Below are 22,378 nucleotides of genomic sequence, written 5' to 3'. Positions count from 1 at the left end.
TGTCAGGCACTGGGTTCGATTCTCAACACCACATATAAACAAATAAATGAATAAAGGCCCATCAATAACTAATAAAATTTTTAGAAAAAAAGAAACAACTTTTATGCCTCAAAAAATGTTGGGGATATGCCACTGGGTTCAATCCCTGGTACCAAAAAATGCAAGCTTCAATGTATAGTGACAAAAGGTTTCTTTCTCCCTCTCTTCCTAACACTTCATTTTGTTTAGGTGCTTTAGGTGTATAAGGAAGTGACTTTTTTTTTTTAATTTCAGTGCTGAGAATTGAACTCAAGGCTTTGCACTTACTAACCAAGCACTCTACCACTGAGCTATTCCCAGCCCCAGGAAGTAACTTTCTTTTTTTTTTTTCAATATTTTGTTTATTTAGTTGTAGGTGGACACAATACCTTTATTTTATTTTTATGTGGTGCTGAGGATCGAACCCAGAGCCTCGCACATGCTAGGCAAGCGCTTTACCACTGAGCCACAACCCTAGCCCCTCATCCTGGAAGTAACTTTCTAAGTAGGCTAGTTTAAAATATTTCACTCTCAGCATGATGGGAAAAATGCTAGCATTTCATGGTATTTCATGGTGCATGCTCATATTTTTTTCAGGGCAAAGTCCCAAGTCAACCCTATAGTTTGATGTTTTAATATGTTTGTTTTACTATTTCAAGTGAGACCAAAGAGGAAAATTTTTTTATTCACAAACATTTAAGTATTTCCTTCTCATAAACTTCGAATATTTATTTAACATTTAAGGTATTAATTTAAAACTTGGAATGTATACTTAATATCTTATTCCTTCCGATTCTAAACTTTGAAATGGAAAAATTAAATTGTATTTATTTAAGACAAGTTTACATAAAGCTTTTCAGGAAAAAAAAAAGTCTGTTGGGTAGTAAGAAATACATGTCAATTGCTAGGTTTCAAAATGTGTAAGTTATTGACATATATAACGTTCACATGTAAAATGTACTTTAATGGTAGGTTTTATAGCTAATAAACATATCATTGTTTTATAATTTTTTAAAAAAAATTCGCTTTTACACATAGGTTTTGTATACATTTCTGGTAGTTCCTGAATAAAAATTGAAATTGGCTACCAATTTAACATTTTATATATTACATCACTTGAGGAATAATAGAAGATAGAGTCATTTAAAGATAGAAGATTGGCTAAAAGTAAGTTGTGGTATTTACAATAATTCTGCAAGTGGTGGTGGCAGAGAATCATTAAAATCTTGATTAGAGTCAGGAAGTATAGAAAACTCTTGACACTGGATCTCATTGTTGGAATCTTCTTGATTTTTTATAAAATCTTCTGGTGGCAAGGGCAAATTAAATGAGTCAGGGCATGATGTAAATGACTGTTTGGTTTTAGAATTATGATCTTCAAAGTCTTGATTCAGACTGTTCAGAGTTGGTTGGAAATTAGTAGGATCATTTGGAAGAGGAGGTACAATTGTCATTACGTGTTTGTCAGATTGGTTACTCTCTCGTCCTTCCAAATCAAGGAGGGGAGTTGGTGGAGGCAGATTAAAATCTTGATTAAAATCATCTGAAGAAGAAACAGCGGTACCAATTGTTGACCCATCAGCACTGTCATCTGATGTACCATTTACTTGATCTTTTATTTTCTCTGTTTTGGGGTCGTTGGCATCTTCAATGTTTTCACTTGATTGAAACAACTTAATTTCTAAGTCATCTGCTAAAAGTGTGCTTTTGCTGGGTTTCCAGGTCATAAGTGAAACAATTGATGTACGTTTTGTGGATACTTCATTTTCCCTAATGTTATCCATACATATATCAGGGGTTTCTCCATCAGCAAATGGAGACCTGCCTGCCCAGTTTTGATCATTTAAAACTGGTTTTCTCAAGCATTTCCATAGTACAATTATGATTATAGCTACCAGCATAGAAGTCAGAATTATACCGATTAATATGGCAGTTATTGAATTATTATTATTTGAAATTCTTTTGTTAGGGGTAGTTTCTAAAATGAACCTTGGTGTAGTCCTAGGTAAATTTTGGACAGCTGGTGTTGACGGTATGGATAGATAACCAACAGTCGATAGCACTGATTTTCTAGAAGATGTGTCTACAGGTAACGACGGTTGTTGAGTAGGAGTGTAGGAAAGTGATGATGTTGATGGTTGTCTGGTGGAAGTGTGGGCAGAAGGTGGTAGTTGTCTGGTAGAGGTCGACATATCTGATGCTGTTTGTGAGAATGAAGTGCTGGCTACTGCTGTTGGTTGACTGGTGATGATATAGGTAAGTGGTCTAGCAGGAGTATATTTTGTTGGTTTTCCAGAAGGGGTATGGACAGCTGATGTTGGTTGTCCAGCAGTGACTTTGACAGATGTTATTGATTGTTTTGGTTGATCTGAAAGATTCTCTGTTGTGTTTTGAACATTAGCTGAGCTATATGGCATTGATGATGTAAATAAAGTGGATTGTGGTTGCTTTTCTGTTGTACTTGCTTCTGTCCCTGAGCAAAATATACTGTTCAGGTATCCAGAAAACAAAATTAAGATGAAATATTTGGAATCCATTTGAGATCTGTTTCTTCTTTACCAGTGGCTTTATAATTAAAAAAAAGAAAGAAAGAAAAAGACAATTAAGTATCATTTGGTATCTTAAGTTATCTAGTTACATTTGACTTTACATTACAATGCCTGGCATAAAGCAGGTGGGTACCCAATTAATGTTTATTATTCTAATTTATACTTGACAAACTGTAGGCTAGCGTAAATAACTCTTGAATATACTCCAACTTATCATATAGCATTTGGACCTCTTAGGTAGTAATGTCTTGTTTTCCTTTGGGATGGGGGTCTCACTGTGTTGCTCATGCTAGACTTGAACTCAAAATTCTTCAGCATCAGCCTCCCTGGGGCTATAGGTATGCATTACCATACTCAACTCTCTTTTGTTATTATTTTTTAATTTTTTAGTTGTAGTTGGACACAATACCTTTATTTTATTTGTTTATTTTTATGTGATGCTGAGGATCAAACCCAGGGCCTTGCACATGCTAGGCAAGCACTCTACCATTGAGCCACAACCCCAGCCCCTCAGCTCTCTTTTAATCCTGGTATAAGATCTGTATTTGGCCCTGCAGCCCCTCTAGCTTTCTTGTATTATATTCCTTCATCTCATATCATACTTCTCAGGTGCATAGGCTCATTATGCTTGGTCCAAGTGCTGTCTACTTTTTCTCATCCTCTGTTACTAGAAATGTGTTGATTCTGCTGCCTTGAAGAATACTATTGATCTCCTCCTACCTTGATCCAATTGTCTTTACTTAATTGTCTTACATTTGCCACTACTCACTATTCCCTCACTAATATTTGAGTAGCTCTTTGAAATACTGTCTTCCTTCCTTTCATGTCAATTTCATTAGCTCCTCTTTTTCTCCTATCTCCTAAATGTAGATACTTGATATTCACTTCTCCCTCTTACCTACTTTTCTTTGTTCCTGATTCTGTAAGATTTTAAATCACATCTTTATGTCATAACTCCCAACCTGTGAACATTCCATGTATGTATTTCACTCTCAGCAAATTGAACATGTTGAAAATATAATTCATCTTTATCTCAAAGCTGTCACAGAGAACTCTCACAATTTTTTTTTTTGGGGGGTACCAGGGATCAAACCCAGGGGCACTTAACCACTGAGCCACATCCCCAGCCCTTTTTATATTTTATTTAGAGACTGGGTCTCCCTGAGTTACTTAGGACCTCACTAAATTGCTAAGTCTGGCTTTGAAGTCACAAGCCTTCTGTCTCAGCCTCCTGTGCTGCTGGGATTACAGATTCTCTTTTTTGATTAATCATATGTGCACTAAGTTCATTGTATTGGTAATCTTTGTGACATCCTCAGTGTCTAGCATGCATACCTATGTTAAAAAGCATATATTTTTTAAAAGCAAATCAATTCAAGGGGCTGATATTGTGGCTCAGTGGTAGAGTACTTGCCTAGCACGTGTGAGTCACTGGGTTTGATCCTCAGCATCATGTAAATGTAAAATAAAGATATTGTGTCCACTTAGAACTAAAAAATAAATATTAAAAAAACAAACAAAAAAAGAAAATCCAACTCAAAATCATAGGCTCAATATCTAGACGGATCTCCAAACCAGTCAAGTCACCCTTATCCATTTTTTCAAACACACCTGCTGCTAACTTTCATTAGTGTATTGCCAAACACCATATTTGTGTCAGGTCCTGTCTAGGTTTAGGTTATTTAAAAAAGTTGCCAGGCACAGTGACTCATGTCTGTAATCCCAGCAGCTCAGGAGGCTGAGGCAGGAAGAAGGTGAGTTCAAAGCCTCAGCAACTTAGTGAGGCCCTAAGCAACTTATCAAAACCCTGTCTCTAAATGAAGTATAGAAAGGGGCTGGGGATGTGGCTCCATGGTTAAGCGCCCCTGGATTCAATCCCTGGTACAAAAAAAAAAAAAAATAGTTTCTGCCTTTCACGTGTTCCAGATTCTTGTAGTAGCTAAACAGGTTTTTTTTTTTTTTTTTTTTTTTTTAAAAAAAAAGACAATAATTTAATAAACTTTCTCACAAAAGTATTTAGGAAATGCACAGAGGAACTAATTTAGTCTGAGAGGGCTTCAGGAAGGTTTCCCAGAAGAGTAAAACTGGAACTAAGTCTTAAAAATGAGAACTAATTAAGCAAGCAGGAAGAATATAGGGGCTTGGGAAAAACTAGCCATTTGGGGAAGGTAGAGCTTTTTGTGAGACGTGGTAATAATAAAACTTCAAGAATTAAGTTCCAGTTTTATCTCTGCCACTTAACTTCATATCTAACCACAAGCACTAGTCACTTAATCTCTCCTGTTGTCAGTTGCCTTATCTCTATAATAAGGAACTATATATAGGAAGACAACTTTCAGTTCTGAGTGCAGTGTATTGTTTTGTGCGTCATCAAGCACAATGGTAACTACCAGCTATTTCTTAACCTTCGAGAAAGGAAAATCTCAGTGTTAGATCCTGGTGTATATATAATAAGAAACTATTTTTTCTGTGATTTATAGAAAGTCTTTCTAATAGAGAGAGATGTGATACTCTGTTTCAAGGTACAGTAAAAGGTTTCTAAAACAGACTTTTCACCATACTTGAGTAGTTTTCATTGCTTATCCTACACCAGCTAATGTGCAGTGATGGTAAATGACCCTATTTGAGAAGAAAAGACATTGAAATTTTTTTCCCCATTCTATCTTTTCCTTTATACTCTCTCTCTCTCTTTAATGCTTCAAGTCTAAATTTTAAAATAGTTCTTTCACCTTTCCTGCCCACTGCTGATGAAAAGCATTCATGATCTGTTTACTACTCCTTTGCTTGAGGGTTCCCCGTTTCAGTCAAAGTAAATCTTCTAAACTGAGTTTTCTTCCTTACATAAATTTGTAAACACATACCTTTTTCTCTAAACAGATACCTTTTAATTATGCTTTTTTCCACCATGTTAGAATGTGGTTTTCCCCATACCTATTCTCTTCCTCCTTCAAACTTTGTATCTGAACCTGTCTTCTTCTTATAGACTTCAGTTTAAATTTCCCTTCTTGAACCAAGTTCTCTGTGACAGACCACAGCCCAGAGATCAGCTATTCCCTGAATCTTCCTAGTTCTTACTGTCTTTATGGTTCCTTAGATACTTTCATGTGTGTACCTCACTCATACTTCTATTCTCTCAAGTAATTGTGTTTTTTTTTTAATCACTTGGCTTCTCATATTTTGTTTGTATTATTTTCTCAAGCAAGATTATAAAGAACTTTGACAAAGGCAGAATGAAACAAAAAAGAAAAATATTTATCTAGAACAACTGTGTTGTACCATCCATCCCAGGTATTTTACATACATCTTACTTCATTTAATATTTAAATGGCTTTATGAAGAATGACTCTTGATTTGTAAATAAAGCAACAGATTCAAGTGGGTTAAGCAGTTTGCCCATGTTATATCACTGTTAGTGATAGACTGGGAACTTGTACCCAGGACTATCTGATTTCAAAGCTTTACTATTTTTCTTTTCTTCTTTCCTTCCTTCCTTTCCCAGATTCATCATACTTCATTCTCTTGCCACCCCAACATTATAGTCTTAGTTTATTTTACTGCTTTATTTGTTCAAAGCTTATATTCTTTCTAATGCCCCTCACTGTCTCATGTTTTTGTATTTTAATTCCTCTGCAGCATAATACCTTCTACATTAGGAGTTCTGAAAACAAACATTTAACCTCTATAGGACTTCTTGGTTCCTTTCCATTTTACTTTTTCTTAAGACTTCTACCAGGCTGGGCATGGTATCACATGCCTCTGATCCCTGCCACTTGGGAGGCTGAGACAGGAGTGTTGCAAGTTTGAGGCCAGCCTCAGCAACTTAACAAGACCTTCAGCAATTAAGTGAAGAGCTGCCTCAAAATAAAATAAAAATAAATAAATAAATAAATAAAGGGAGCTGGGTTTGTGGCTCAATGGCAGAGCGCCTGCTTTACACATGTGAGACACTGTGTTTGATCCTCAGCACCACATAAAAATAAATAAAAAAAATAAAGATATTGTGTCCATGTATAACTAAAAAAGTATTTCAAAAAAATTTAAAAGGGCTGGGGATGTAGCTAAGGTGTGAAGTGTCCGTGGGCTCAGACTCTAGTACTTAAAAAAAAAAAAAAAAAAAAAAAACTGCTACCAGAAGAATATAAACAGAGAAAGCAAAATATTAAGTCAGTACATTATTTTTTTGTTCATTTAAAAAAATGTTTAAAAGGGGAAAATCTGAAACTTAGCAATAATATTAGGATTTGAGTCATCTCTAGGTGCAATTCCAACCTATCTACTATTCTTATAGCCTCCAAAAAGAAGGGGGGGGGGCTTTGTTAGAAAATCTTATTCTTTGGAGTTTTATTTTTTAAATATTTCTAGAAAATGCTTTGCAAAGCAACAGAACATATAGGCCATGAGCTGTCTTCGGCTAGAAATATTTCCTCCTTTGTGACTTTGCTTAAAATAAAGCAACCATATGGTTCCTCTTTTTATAGCTGTAAAAGGCAGTCGAGGAGGAAAGAGCCCAAGCAGAAACATAAATAAACTCAGTGGAGTTTGTAAAATCAATTGTGGTAGGTTTATATCCTCTTGTATCAATAGGAAGTTAGTAGAACCCACTGTGAAATTTTCACTTGTCATTTAAGGGTTACAACAACAAATTCCACTTTTTACCTCTCCTACCACTTTTCCCCACTCTTCAGGTGATTTTTTTTACCCTTTTAGGATCTGAGTATCAGAATACTGGAGTCTGTTAGAATCCTACTACAGCCATTTAGAATAGTCCAGAAAAGGAGTAAGACTTAAAAAAAGACTAAGTAGAAGTGGATATACTGGTGAAAAAATGGACTTTTTTCAAGACTTAGTGTTATTGCAAAAGTACAGAAAATTATTTAACATATATGCTTTTAGCATGTAGGTGGTATGTATGTGAAGTGCATTGTTTCTGCAGGGGAAGAAGATAGTAGAAAGAACAATATGGGACAGAGAAATGAAAAAGAGAAGAAAATTTAGAAGAATATAAAAAGAGGATGTAAAGAAATACAAATAGCAGAAGAGAAAAGTGAAACAAAAATTATAGGAAGCAACAAAGAAAAGTTAAAAAAAACAACTAAAAGCAATATGGTTATGTAATTAGCAAGAAGTTACTAAAGAAAGTTGAAGTGGATAAGATATAGTTGGAGGAAAAGATTAGGGACCAAATTACAAAGTGCTACTCCCTGTCACTGGCCTGTTTGTGGGTATGGGAACCAGCAGAAAGGAGCTGTCTGTCCAAGATGGAGGAGTCTAATGAATCAGCCTCTCAAGCTCACTTAGTTTTCATTGCACACTGTCTACTGTAAGGATCTTTAAGATTCTACCCAGCCCTCCCCCCGCAAAACTATCCAGATGTATACCTGCTAATCACTTCAAAGAACCTAGAAATCCTTTAATCTCTTACTCAGGCAAATCTTAAATTTGTCAACCTTCATATGAAAGTATTTATTCATTATTTTAGGCTGACACTTTGAGGCTTTAATCAATAAGCATGTTAAAGGCAGTTAACAGTGAAGCAGGAACCCCATGTATTAGGCATGTTCTCATGAATATAATGCACAAGTACATGAAAGGTCCAACATTTAAAATTGATGATGTTAAGTTGGATATGATGGGAAATATTATATTTTAAAGGGAATCAAAAAGATTTGGAGAATATATCATAGGTAAAAAGGCAATAGTAGATGGCTATATCAAAAATCGTATCTATATTCCAGTTACTTTGATATAATAAAAGTAAGTTATAATGCAAATACAATAGATTAAAGTTTAGTAGTAGTGGTATTTCCAACTAGAGAAGTTTTGAAACCATAAAAGGAGGAAAAGAACAGTTCTGTGTCTTGAGGAAGAGCAGAAAATGAAATTAATATTGAATTACAGAAGGTAGTATTTGATGACCATGTTTTATCAATAGTAATAAGTATCATCTACAGAGCCCCCCAAAAATGCTAGGCACTATTCTATTTTAATGAGCCAGAGAGTAGTATTTTCATCTTATAAAAAGGGAAATTGAGAGAATTTATGTATTATAGACAAAGTGTCATAGCTCTAAGTAGTGGCACTAATAAGCTGTGCCAGTGTTGTACCAGAGCCCTTTCCATCTACTACATGCTGTGCGGCCTTTCATAGCAGAATTATAAATATTTTATGAAGGAAAAAGATATAAGCTCTCTGGAAATCAATATGTGAGCACCTTTTGGAGGTAGGCTTGCATACAGAGTAGGAAAAGAACTACCAGAAAGCCCGTGTTGGTCCTGTGATTCTGTGAAAAACAGCTATGGGAGTTTTTAATAGTTATCCTATCAGTTATCATATTTAGAAAGTTCACTGGAAAATCTGTGGTACTTTCTTAAAGATTAGGTATTAAAAGGTATTAGATTTATGTTTACCAAATTCAAATTTATTCAGAATTGATAATTTTACTTCTAAGTAGAATTATGTAGGAATTAGTTGAAAAATAGATGCTATTAAGCATTGAATTAGGGACTACTCCTTTTTTAAGACTTGTCTTTTTTAGATAAGTCTTATATTTAAAAAAAAAATCTTTCCTTTTTCCAGCTTCTGTAATAACTTCTTACAAGTAATCCATTTAGAAGAAATTCAAAGTGTACTACTATAAGAGAAAGTGTTTATGAAGTGTTGAGATAGAATATAAACCACTGTGAATTTATTCCTTAAAATTGCAGATCTGTGTAGACTTTTTGCAATTTTTATTTAGAGGACAAATCTACTTTGTAATTGCCTAGTTTACTCACAGTATAAACATCTTTTGTATGCATTAACAGTTTTCTGTTGTTTATTCTGTGAGTGTTTTTTTTCCTGTATCTTTAATAAAGTCTCAGATAATGTGACATAAACATGCAGATGATATGAATATATGTGAACATTTTGTCATAGCATTTTTGCTTAGGGAGCTTTTAAAATGAATTACAGTATTTTCATTATTACTTATATAAAATTCTATTTCTATAAAAATAATAATCAAGTACATCATCTTTTTATTTCTTTTTAAATTAAGTGAAGGTGACCTATGGAATCTAAAGAGGATTGAAAAAATAAAAATAATTTCAATCTATATATTGTAGATAGGAAAATTTTATAAAAAGCAAATTAGAATATTGTGTTTATATGTGTGTGTGGTGCTGGGGAACAAAGCAGGACTACATGCTAGATAGTCACTCAACCACTGACCTACATCCCCAGTCTCTAGAAATTTAACATTATTTTAGTCATAGCTCATAGAATCTAATTTTATTTGTAGTCCTTAGATTTATCTTTTATGGCTGTATTTATTTCTTTTCATTTTAAAACTAAGGTTAACAAACATTTTGATTAAGTCAATGGGCTTATAATTATAAAAACCTAGGGGAAAAAATCTTTCTCTAAGGCAGGCTCAACACTGAGTATTTTTTAATTCCATTCAATAAATCCATGAAAACCTGTTACAGACATCTATAAATTATAAAAGAGTTGAATTTAAGTTTTAAATACTAATAATATATTAGTTTTTAAAATACATTTTGTATAAAGCAAAAAGTAAACCAGATGGCCCATGTGAAAATTTTCTTACCTGTTAACTTCTTTTGCAGAGTGCCAAATTGTTGTTCTAATAGGACATGTTGGTGTTTTGGCTAAGAAAGCAAAAGGGGTGATTCACCTCAGATTAAAAGTGGTCCTCTAGTCACTAAAATGGTTTCTGCAGAACAGAGGAAGTTTATCAATAGCTCTTGCCGGAAGTGCAATAAGCCACAAAATGACTAAGAAATGTACTACTATAACAGAACTTATTTTGAAACACAATTTGGAGCTATGTGATTTGAATGCTTTTAATTAATGTTTCTAAGTAAACATTTGAGATGCTGTAGTAATGTGATTATATAATTTAAATATTTAAAATGGAGTCCTGAAGAGAAAATTGTGTATTCTAAGGGGACAAAAGCTGCCAGTTGTGTATTATCCATAATTAGATTCTTCTAGTAAAAATTAAATATGTTGTGTTCTGTTTACTTATGTGACCTTAAGGAAGTCGCTGTACTTCTGAGTAACCATTTTCTCCTCTGAAGGAATATTTCTCATGTTGAGTTATTGTGAAAATTAAATAACCATTTATGAATGCTTTACACACAGTAGGTAACCATTTAATGGTAATGTTATGTCCTCATTCATAATATAGGCAAAAGACAGCCCAAGTAAGAGAGTAAATTATTTTCACCAAATGCTTTTTTATTTTTATTTTTTGAAGTGCTGGAGGTTGAACCCAAGGCCATGTGTGTGATGGACAAGTGCTCTACCAGTAAGCTACATCCCCAGTACCATATACTTTTTAAAATAAGAAATTAAGTGGGCAAACTATGGTGAAAAAGACTGTCTGAATGAAAATTTCTTTGTGCAAGTTCTTTCATCTTCATCTGAAAAATGAAGATTGTAATCCCTAATTTACTATGAGATTAAATAAATGTATAAGTGCCTTGAATAGTGTGTATTATAGTAGGTAGGTAACTATTAACTCACGTACTACTTCCCCTGATCACTGCAGGAGAATACGGATTATTATGGCCTAGTTTAAAGTACTTATAACTTTATTCAAAAAGAACAAAAAGAACAGAACAAAATTAAATGTTATAAGATTTTGCCTCACTATTTTAAAATCCTGAATTAAGCTAGTGAACCATAGTACCTAGGGGTAGAAAATAACAGTATTTTTGTTCAAAAATAACTTTAAAAATTTGAAGTGAGAGCTGGGGATGTGGCTCAAGTGGTAATGTGCTCGCCTAGCATGTATGAGGCACTGGGTTCGATTCTCAGCCCCTCATAAAGATGTTAAAAAAAATTTGAAGTGAGAAACTGGGGTTGTGGCTCAGTGGTAGAGCGCTCACCTAGCACACATGAGGCACTGGGTTCGAACCTCAGCACCACATTAAAAAAAAAATGAAATAAAAAGAGATTGTGTCCACCTACAACTAAAAAATATTAAAAAAAATTTTTTTTGAAGTGAAAGATATCTTACCTACCATCTTTAAGTATCATGAACTATCACTGAATTATATCATTCTCAGGATGTATGTTTAATAGCCAAGGCAGTAAATGATCAATTTTAAATATTCCTTAAGTATATAAAAGCTTTGTATTCATTGAGAAAATATTTGGCCAGTATGTTGGATATGAAATATATTTTTTATAGATATTGTTTTGCTTTAATTTCCTGACAGGTATTTATTTAAGACACTTGATTCAAGGAGGACTTTGTGTTGTCTCTATTGTGTTCTGGTGCTCAGTCTTAGATATTTAATGTGCATAAAATGGAAGTGCTGCCCAGAGTCATTTCTAATCTGGGACATTTTATCGCTCAAAAGATAACCCGAAAGCAGGGCACTGTGACTTGAATGTAAGTCATTGTTTTACTTGAAGCCAATTTCTTTCTTTCTTTTTTTGAGGGGGGCGGTGGGGTGGGGTGTGGTATGAGGGAGAGACAGGATCTCACTGAGTTGCTTATTGCCTCAGCCTCCCAGGCTGCTGGGATTACAGTCATGCACCACCTCCAGTTTCTTCAAAGCCAGTTAACCTGAATTATCCTGTTTTCCAACCTGAAGACATTGTATAGTGAAAAATAAAAATGGTCATTTATTAGCCACTTCACATTCTTGAAGTCCAAATATTAATATTATTTGTTTTTTGCATTACTGTGCATCAAACCCAAGAGTGCTTTATTACTAAGCTACTATTTTATTTGTTTTGAGACTGTGTCTTGCTAAATTGCCTAGGCCAATCTTGAATTTGCAACCCCTCCTGCCTTAGTCTCTTGAGTAGCTAGGATTATAGGCATGCATCATCATGTCCAGCCCAAATATTAATATTATTAATACTCCATCAAGCAGTATTTATAAAAAAGATGAATGTTACTCTTAAACAGAAAAACATACTTTATATTTATCTTAGCCTTCCAATGTAACTATAAATCTTAACTATTTTAGTTGTGCTGTTTTTCTCATTGAGCTTTACAATGTATTAAGTCAAATGGATGCAGATATACATGGTCAGTTTTCTTCTAATAAGTTTTAACTTATTACACAAAATTAAGTTTTAATTTAATATTTATAGTAGAAAAGCACTTTTTTATGTGTGTCATACATAAAGATGAAAGCATGTAGCCTGAAATTAGTTGTGTTGACATATGAGCTGATATGGACTCTGTCACATCCAGCAAAGAAGGTACCATTATGTTGTACAGTTCAAATCTATACATTAGGAATTTGACTTCTGTTAAATATTGAAGAATAACTTGACTCTAAGAACATACTAAAACTACTTCAGAGTTCAGTTACATTCAGACAAAGATCTTCTAACTATTGCTGAATAGAGAATATTTAATTATCCCTTGATCTTTTTTCCATCTTAGTTTTAAAACCTTACCCAAAGGCTTCATGGTTTATTTTCTTTTTAAAATATTCGATGTCAAACAGAATCATACTTCAGTAATTAAGTAAGCAGGCATATAATCTCCCTTTCTTATATGTCTGATGCTAAATTGCATGTCATTATTTTAGCTCATCTGTCCAACACTTTGGCATTAAATACCAAACTGACTTCCTTTTTTTTTTTTACTCCGTAACCTCCCTCATCACTACTTTGCGTTCATTTTTTCTTCCCTAAAGCATCTGTTAGTAACTTTTTCAGTTCCTTCTTCATCTTTTCTTTCCCTTGTAGCTGTGAGCATTCCGGTAGATTGCAACACAAGGTTGGGCCCTGTGAGCTGCTTTGCTCTTTTCCAAGTGTCTGATTCAGCAGGCCATAGTCCACTGCTTGCCAGAAAGTCACCATTGCTTCTAGGCTGCCGCTTGCCTGCTTGTTTTGATCTTCTGAGAGATGAAACTTTGTTTGCCAGAACCACAGTTGATAGAAATAGTAGGGTACAGATAAGAAAAAGCACTGCAATTATAATTAAGCAAATTAGCATTGCCGAGTTGTTGTTTCCCTCACAGACATCCTTTTTAAAAATTTCACCATGACTTTTGCTTGTGTTTTCAACTGTTGGAGAACTGTTCCCTGCAACAGAAGGCTTATAGAGCTCCTGCTCAGATTTAGGAGTTAAAGATGTGATGTGATGTGATGTTGCTCTTTCAGGCATGTTTGTAGAATTAGCTTCGTAATCCACTTCAGGAGTCACATGGGTTGTGGCAGTGTTTTCATCTGGGTATCTGCCTGTGATGTTTTGAAGAACTGAATCCCAGGCAGTAGTACTGTTAGCCCGAAGATGTGTGTAGTTTGCTTTTGTTCCAGGAGACAAAAAAAAAGTTGTTGTCATCAGAAAGGCAAGATGCAGATAATGTCCTGTGTGATCCATTTCCATGAGTATACTGGTGATCTGTTGGGACATCAATAACATTTGTTAATTTGTGAATAATGGTTCCTTAGTTTTGGTGACTGATGTTAAACGGCAAACAGTTTGGTTTTTAAAAGTAAACTGCTAGCTTATGCCTAACATTTGCTATTGAATTCCTTTTCAACTGAATTTTCCATTATTCTTATATATAAAGAAGATTTCTATTATTCTTATGTATTATGTATAAAGAAGCATTTAATGTCTGCTGTACTTTTAGATGCTATAAATTAGCATTGCAAATATTTATTAATCAGTTTTAAATAAATAGTGTGACTTTTCATATTTTTTTTCCCCTTTAAACTTGCTAGATTTCAGCTTTGAGTGAGATACTTCTGCTTTTACGATTTTGATTCCTCATTTTAAGAAGAAAACCATTTAAGGATCATTCTGCTGAAACTCTCCACTCTCCAACTAAAATGTGACCAATCTTTGTAGTAAAGAAGAATTTGGCCTTGAAAAGTTTGTTTTATTTTTGAAAAGAAAAAGAAAGGTTTTGTTTTGTTTTGTTTGTTTGTTTATGTGTGTTTTAGAAGGAAAGATGGGAAAGTTTGATAGAAAATAAAAGAAAATGGACTTCAAATAGGATTTCAGGGTTTTTTTTTTTTTTTTCTTCAGTGCTTATCTTGATGATTAGAATAATGAGGTACTTAGAAATATTTTCCCAGTATTTACAAGAGCAATTTATGGTGGTGGTCCTCTTTTTTCACTCTATTTCCCCTAACTTAATGTGACTTTGTTTACTGATACTAGGGTTTGAACCCAGTGTCTTAAACATGCTAGGCAAGTGCCCTTCCGCACTGAGCTACATCCCCAGTTCCTTATTGCAACTCTTTAAAAAAAAAAAAAGGAGGGGAAAAAATTTCTTCTGAATAATCTCAGTAGTTCAACAGAAGTTGACTGCTTTTCATTATTTTATAACTTGCATTCTTTTCTGATTTTGGCATAATTCTAAAAACAAAATTGTACCATAAAATGGGAAGAAATATATCATCAGGATCCTAGAGACTTAGAATGAAGTGGCAGATTGTAAGCATCCCAATGTATAATTGAAGCAAGCATCCCAATGTATAATTGAAGCACTTGAGATTCAGTGCCTAGGGTATAGCTCTGTGGTATAGTGCTTAAAACGGGCAAAGCCTTGAATTTAATTACCATCACTTAAAAAAAAAAAAAATGAGCGTCAATGGCTCAGGGCTTCCTAGAAGCCTATACAAAAAGGGGACAGGTTCTCTTTCTAATTCGTATTATCCACCATATGATTACAGAGATTTAAGTAGAATTGCCTTATCTGGTCCAGATACTACTGACCTAGCAGAAAATCTGACCATTAATGGGGTATCTCTTTTATCATTTATTCAAGGAAACTAAAAGCAAAAACTGGATTGTTCTGAGATTTACTAAATGCAGTTGTCTGGTTAAGAAACCTGTGTAAGGAGATGCGGTTGTGGGTCACCGGTAGAGTACTTGCATAGCATGTGTGAGGCACTGGGTTTGATTCTCAGAACCACATATAAATAAATAAATAATAAAAGCCCATTAACAACTAAAAAAGAAAAGTTAACCCTGTGTAAGGCCAGGGATGTAGCTCAATGGTAAAGTACTTGTCTTAGCATATGAGGTCCTGAGTTTGATTCCTGATACAGGGTTGGGGGGGGGGTGCAAGGGAAGAACCCTGTATATTATATATAAATTATTTTCAAACTTGAATGTGCATGATCTTTTTTTTAAAAAATCTTAATGCAGTTTCTAATTCAGCAGGTCTAGGGTGGGACCTGAGACTGTGTCTCTGACCCACTCCCAAGTGACACAGATGCTACTTTGCTAATAATGCTTTTGGACATTAATGTTTTATAAGTAATAGCTGTATATGTCATTAGATAATAGTATTGAAATATAGAAATGGAGAATAACAAATCTGATATGTTGAATTACATAAATAAAAATAGCATATAATAAGCAAGGTTAATTTGGAAACTAACCTAAAGAAATATTTCATGTTAATAGTAGAGAGGAAAAATACTTTATTAAATGTTCTAGGATCAAGATTACTTTTTGGATCATGACCATTAACAGTTAAAGATACAGTGCACTGACTAATTAGTACTGTTCCGCCTCAGCTTTTATGTTGAATGATATAAATCTTTGGATACTTTGATTCTTTCACAAAACAAAATACTTTAAATTGAGTTAGCAAATGATTTTCATCTTTTTATACTAGACTGGACTTCTGCGTTAGATGTTAAATGATTTAAAGTAGATTATTCTCGTCATATTAGTCCATAACAATGTAGCATGCATCATAGTATTTGTACACATTTTAGCAGTGCTTACCACGGGACAGATAATAGGCCCGCTGTTGATTGTCTTCAGCCAGATGTACTGCCATGCCCAAATAAACAAACTGATAACAAAGTGTGACTTTCTTTTACCCTTACAAATGCCTGAGAATTGTCGACTGTTTCTACTCTCTATTTTATGCCATACAATCAAGGTTGTCTTACCAATTTTTTTTTTTTTTAATCTCTGGTTATAATGCCTAAGCATAGCAATAATAAGAATTACTTTTTAAACTTTTTTTTTTTTTTAAATAACAAGTTGTTTCAGTTTACTTGTAGGGTCTAGAATCAGATCCTAATATTAATTTAAAACTTCATGTTAGCAATCATCTTCCCATTTCATTTTATAATATTTAAATAATTTTACATAACAGGAAAAAACCAGCAAATATTTTCAGTTACTTATGATTCTACTTTGTTAGTGAGATTCTTACTCTTTGAAAGCACTTCCTCAAATACTAATCCGAACAAAGTTGTAAGTGAAAAGTCATAAGAAAAATCATACATATGACCTACCTTACAAAATTCTTGGTCAAAATCTGATTATAATGTGATTTTAATAAGTCACTTCTTTTCTTGTCCTCTTATTTAAAGTAGAATAAGACTTGGAGAATGCAAAACTTAAGTAAATCTGCAGTTTAAGAAAAAAAAAAAAAAAAAAAAGGGATATGTACAGCTAGCTTTCCACTTCTAAAACCAAACCACAGATGACACATTTCCTTTCTGCTGCAACTCAAGCAACAAGTCATAGAGGAAAAAAGAAAAAAGAAAAAAACCTTCAACTTGTCTAGCTGGCCAGTCTTATAACAGGAAGCTTTGTGGAACAAATCCCGCCCCCAGAACAGGGAGGGTTTTCCACTTAATGCCTTTGGCTCTTTTGCTCGTTTAATATGCCTGCTATATGCTTCTCAGTGATGTTTGTATCATTCAATAGAAGTTATAAGACAGCACCTTTTTTTTTTTTTTTTTTTTGCAGGGAGTATGGGGACTAGGGATTGAAATCAGGGGCACTTAACCACTGAGCCACATCTCCAGCTCCCACCCCTTTTTTTTTTTTTTTTACTTTTATTTTGAGTCTCGCTGAGTTGCTGAGGTTGGCCTCAAACTTGTGATCCTTCTGCCTCAGCCTCCCTAGTCACTGGGATTATAGGTGTGTACTACCATACCTGGTTTCTCCAGATATTTTATTTATATACCACAGAAAGATTTTAAAACATGAATTTGGAGTCTTTGGTATTTGTCAGATTATAAAAACATTGATACCCATATACAACATTTCAAATTTGGAACTATAACAATGATTTGAGAAAATATCTAGTAAACCTAGATTATGTGGGACTGAAGATGCCTTTGTGTGATACAGTATGTATGTATACACATACATTCTTCTCACATGTCCTGTCACCACCTCAAATTTAATAAGTCTAAAATGAACTTCATTTTTTCTGCAAATGTTGCTGCCTCTTTCATGATCTCTTAGTTTCTGTTCTTGATAGTTACTTGCTTTGTAATCTCAGAGGGTTAATAAACAGAAAGTACTTTTAGTTCGTGTTCTTTGTTTCAGTCCTAATCAGACTTCAGTCCTAATCAGACTTTCTTCATATTCTTAAATTGATTTCTTCTTTGCTATTTTTACTGTCACCATAGTATTTTAGGTCCTTATTAGCCATATCTATGTTATTATAATATCCTTTTTGCTAACCCCAACTCCTTCATATGTCTTATATTTAACTCTTTGGTTATATCATTCCTTTCTTAATTAAAAAAAAAAGTTAAATAAGTCCCTAATTTTAAATAGTGATTCAGAAATGTTTGTGCATATAAAGATCAGAGGATTGTTTAAAAATAAGAAAAATGCCACCCCCCCATATGTTAATATTTAGCAGGCCTGGGCCTTTTTATCAAGCATCCCAATTGATTTTGATGGCAGAAGTCCACATAGCTAACTAATACCATTAGCCCTAAGGTAAAATAAGTTGTTAGGATTTGAAAATTCGGTACCATGTTCTTCAGGGCTTTTTCTCCACACTACTCATATTAATTAGTATTCTTTTGGTTTAAAGCAACATATGACATTTATGGCTTAATCAAAAATTAATATTTATTCGTTCACACAGCTGAAGAATCCGGGGATAAATTTGACTTCATGAGATACTTTATCTGGGACTCTAATGATATGGCCAAGGCCCCAGTTTCTCTTACTTCTCAGCTAATTCTCTTCAGTTTTTAGACAGACTTTTTCCTTTATATCCTGACATATGAGCTAGCAGCTCCCAGAAGTACATGTTTTAGAAAAAGTTCTCAAAACCCAACATTATAAGCTATTCACTTAACTAGACTTCTGGCCTGGTAGAACTGATTTTGAGTCGTGTGTTCATTGCTGGACCAATGTCTGGTTGAGTTGGGATAAATGGATTGGATAAAGCATACCACATTTCATTCCAGACCTCCAGGTGGGTGATTCCTACCCAAACTGTTTACCTGAGAAATTTGGTAGGCTTAGAAGCAACGAACCAGTGACTACTGTCTTCCTCCTTTCTTGACTAATGGGCAAAACGTATTGTTCAAAATATTTGAATTGGAAATTTGTCTCTTCTGTTTTACTTTAGCCTTATTTCTCCATGTCTGAAGAACAACTGACTTAAAACATAGGTCTAGACTTTGAATAATGGTTTTTTACTACTGTTCTCTCTAGAAAACTAATCCAGAATAGAGAGAGTAGAGATTAGTTGTGTCTTTATATATTTATTCAAAAGTTTAATAATCTTTGTCATCTTTCTTAGGTTCAAAACTGGTCAAATCAATGGTGATTTGCTGATATACCACGTCTTGCTGACTTTGAAGCCATATTATGCAAAGCCATATGAAATTGTAGTGGACCTTACCCATACTGGGCCAAGCAATCGCTTTAAAACAGACTTTCTCTCGAAGTGGTTTGTTGTTTTTCCTGGCTTTGCTTATGATAACGTCTCTGCAGTCTATATCTATAACTGCAACTCCTGGGTCAGAGAATACACCAAGTATCATGAGCGGTTGCTGACTGGCCTCAAAGGTAGCAAAAGACTCATTTTCATAGACTGTCCTGGGAAACTGGCTGAACACATAGAGCATGAACAACAAAAACTACCTGCTGCCACATTGGCTTTGGAAGAGGACCTCAAGGTATTCCATAATGCTCTCAAACTAGCTCACAAAGATACCAAAGTTTCTATTAAGGTAAGTTTAATTCTGTGATTGTGATTGATTCATTGCCTTTCTTGCCTAATCAGACTATATCCTGGCCAAATTTCCTCATAGTTGTACATCAGATGTCAAATAAATCCAGATGTAGGAAGACCAAGATTTCTCTCTCTATAGAGGTTCTGCAGAAGACAAGAGAGGTGTAAGTCTAGATTGGGTTGGAGGCAGAAGAGTGCTGTAGGATGGGTAGTTTGCTATCTGTCAATCAAATGGTAGGAATGTGTAGAGAATGGAAATCACCTAGTGGGATTTCTTCTGATTAGTACATAATTTTTGCAGAGCAAAGAGCATGAACCTTCAGGTTTAAATCAGCACATGTGTATAGGATTCTCAACTTTTTTTTTTAAGCCAAATTAATTTTTTTCTAATGTTTTCATTTTCTTTTGAGAGTATTTATCACAATAATTAATGTATTTGAATATATACTGTAGTAATTCCTCCGTAAATGAAAAATATGGTGAGTGGGTAGTGGTTGGTTTTTGGAGCCTCTTGGAATCCTTTATAATGGAATTTAATTCTTTTCCACTTTATTGCCTTACCACCACTTTCCAGGTTGGTTCTACTGCTGTTCAAGTAACCTCAGCAGAGAGAACAAAAGTCCTAGGGCAATCAGTCTTTCTAAATGATATCTATTATGCCTCGGAAATTGAAGAAATCTGCCTAGTGGATGAGAACCAGTTCACCTTAACCATTGCAAACCAGGGCACACCTCTCACCTTCATGCACCAGGAGTGCGAAGCCATTGTTCAATCTATCATTCATATCCGGACCCGCTGGGAGCTGTCACAGCCTGACTCCATCCCCCAGCACACCAAGATTCGACCAAAAGATGTCCCTGGAACACTGCTCAATATCGCATTACTTAATTTAGGCAGTTCAGACCCTAGTTTACGGTAAGTTTGTTTAAATATTCACTTCAGCTTTATTCAGGGTTTATTACTTTTAAAATGAGACCACTTAATAAGCCTTTAAGATATCTTCTTTCTTAATGCTGTAAATTGGAAGGTATGCTGTGTTGGTTAACCAGTGTGACCTCATCAAGATCTGGGGTATTCACATGAAATGCGGAATTCTGAATAGGGGTGATTCATTCTAAACCAGTTTATTCTCTTTCTCCAGGAAACTTTCCTCTAAAACAGAAAACATAGCAGATTTTTTTTTTTAAAGAAATTGTCCCTTTATTAAAAAGTTAACTCCTCAATTAAGTGTCTTCTTCTAAGTTTTTCCTGTATTTAAAAGCATATCACTATTAAGTTTCTTAATTGTCAACTCATATTATCATTGTTTGACAAAGGAAGTCCCAATGTTCAGTAACTCAAAGAAAAACATTATTGCATACTTTCTGCCTATGTCATTTTAGTAGGATTCTTACATGGCATCTAAGCACAGTATGATGGATTCTGTTCAGGCTTGTTAATTTGAATGTGGAAAAAGTATGGCCTGTGTAGTCAGTAGATTTTGGTTTGAATGTAGATCTGCTACTTTTTAGCTGTGTATGATTTGAGGCAAGGTATTAAGGTTCTCTGAGCTCTAATTTTCCTCACCTGTAAAATAGAGGTAGCAGTGCCTTTCTTAAGTATCCACAGAAGTTGAATAACTAGTATGTGTGGTAATATAGTATGACACCTAGCAAATAGTTTATCCTTAGAAAATAGTATTTTTCTCCTCCCTGTCTTTTTCCTCCCTGCCAAGGTTTCTGTGTACCCCTTCTTTTTTATCTTCCCTTTCCTTTCTTAGCATAATTTATTGTCTCAAGTACCACGGCACTGTCAGGATTTTTACAGATGGAAGTTGAAAAAAATCCTGAAAATATGAAATCCAAAATGCTCCCAAATCTGAATCTTTTTGAATGCCATGTCCCTCACTCATAACATTTCATATTTCAGAGCATTTTAGATTTCAACTTTTCTAATTTGAGATGTTCACCTGGTAAAGTCCGTGCAAATATTCCAAAATCCAGAAAATTGAAATCTGAAAACACTCTGGTCCTAAGCATCTTGTTTTTGTTTTGTTTGTTCAGATTAGTTATACATGACAGTAGAATGTGTTTTGACACATCATACATAAATGGAGTATAACTTCTCATTCTTCTGGTTGTACATGATGTAGAGTTACGCCAATTGTGTAATCATATATGCACATAGGGTAATAATGTCCCGTTCATTCTACTATCCTTCTTATCCCCATACTCGCTTCCTTCCCTTCACTCCCCTTTGTCTAATTCCAAGTACCTCTATTCTTCCCTACCTGTGCCCCCCTTCCTAAGCAATTTGAATAGGGATACTAAAACTATAAATCCTTAGCTCCCAGAAACTCTTCCCCCAAGTTATAGCACAACCCACGTTTTATAATAGCCGTTTGGGATTCCAGATTCTCCTTTATTTAAGAGGGGAGGAAAAAACCTTGTATATAATTTCTTTGACTAGATGGGCCTCATAGGGTCCATGAACTCCCAGAAATCACACAAAATTTTATGTATGCCTAACTTCATTATCTCAGAGGGGTCTCTGCCACCTACCTCCAGATTGAGGAAGCCCAATTTTTTATAGCTTTTAAACAATAAAAACTAGTATCAAAATAGTATAACTTAGAAACCTTTGAAGTTAGTAAAAGATACATAAACTTAGAAATAATAACATTAATGTTTTCAATTTTAGGAAAATGAAACTATAAATCTGTCATTAATTTCTAATTCAAAATTATTTATTGAAGAATACTGACAATCTTCTAACAATTACTAGCTTGCATGAACATGTACTCTTTTCTAGTGAAATAGAGCAAGTTGACAGCTTTTGCTTTTTGCTGAAGACTATCATCCCAGAAAACAAGCTGTTTAG

The 22,378-nt window shown here is 34.4% G+C and overlaps 3 protein-coding genes across 6 annotated transcripts in view; 1 reads left to right on the top strand and 2 right to left on the bottom strand.

Moving 5' to 3' along the window:
* The window catches only part of Nf1 (neurofibromin 1), a 252,748-nt gene that overhangs the window by 188,027 nt on the left and 42,343 nt on the right, over nt 1–22,378 (top strand). For all 4 annotated transcript variants that reach the window (XM_027923915.2, XM_071603262.1, XM_071603261.1 and 1 more), the window contains 2 exons: nt 19,085–19,517; nt 20,094–20,434. In XM_027923915.2, coding sequence (XP_027779716.1) covers nt 19,085–19,517; nt 20,094–20,434 — 774 coding nt within the window. The remainder of the gene's footprint in view (nt 1–19,084; nt 19,518–20,093; nt 20,435–22,378) is intronic.
* Nucleotides 962–10,310, bottom strand: Evi2b (ecotropic viral integration site 2B). The gene is made up of 2 exons (XM_027923916.3): nt 10,156–10,310; nt 962–2,583 (listed from the first exon to the last, which is right to left on the bottom strand). The coding sequence occupies exon 2, from the start codon at nt 2,553–2,555 to the stop codon at nt 1,200–1,202; it is 1,356 nt and encodes a 451-aa protein (XP_027779717.1). The 5' UTR covers nt 2,556–2,583; nt 10,156–10,310; the 3' UTR covers nt 962–1,199.
* Evi2a (ecotropic viral integration site 2A) lies at nt 10,699–17,048 on the bottom strand. Its single transcript, XM_027923918.3, has 2 exons — nt 16,818–17,048; nt 10,699–13,947 (listed from the first exon to the last, which is right to left on the bottom strand). The coding sequence occupies exon 2, from the start codon at nt 13,930–13,932 to the stop codon at nt 13,207–13,209; it is 726 nt and encodes a 241-aa protein (XP_027779719.1). The 5' UTR covers nt 13,933–13,947; nt 16,818–17,048; the 3' UTR covers nt 10,699–13,206.

Source organism: Marmota flaviventris, chromosome 17 (genome assembly GCF_047511675.1).
Source record: "Marmota flaviventris isolate mMarFla1 chromosome 17, mMarFla1.hap1, whole genome shotgun sequence".
In the NCBI taxonomy this organism is placed as follows: domain Eukaryota; kingdom Metazoa; phylum Chordata; class Mammalia; order Rodentia; family Sciuridae; genus Marmota; species Marmota flaviventris.
This window is presented reverse-complemented; position numbering and strand designations above follow the sequence as displayed.

Coding starts and splice junctions, on each gene's coding strand:
- Evi2b (XM_027923916.3), bottom strand. CDS start 2,555: ATGGATTCCAAATATTTCATCTTAATTTTGTTTTCTGGATACCTGAAC.
- Evi2a (XM_027923918.3), bottom strand. CDS start 13,932: ATGGAAATGGATCACACAGGACATTATCTGCATCTTGCCTTTCTGATG.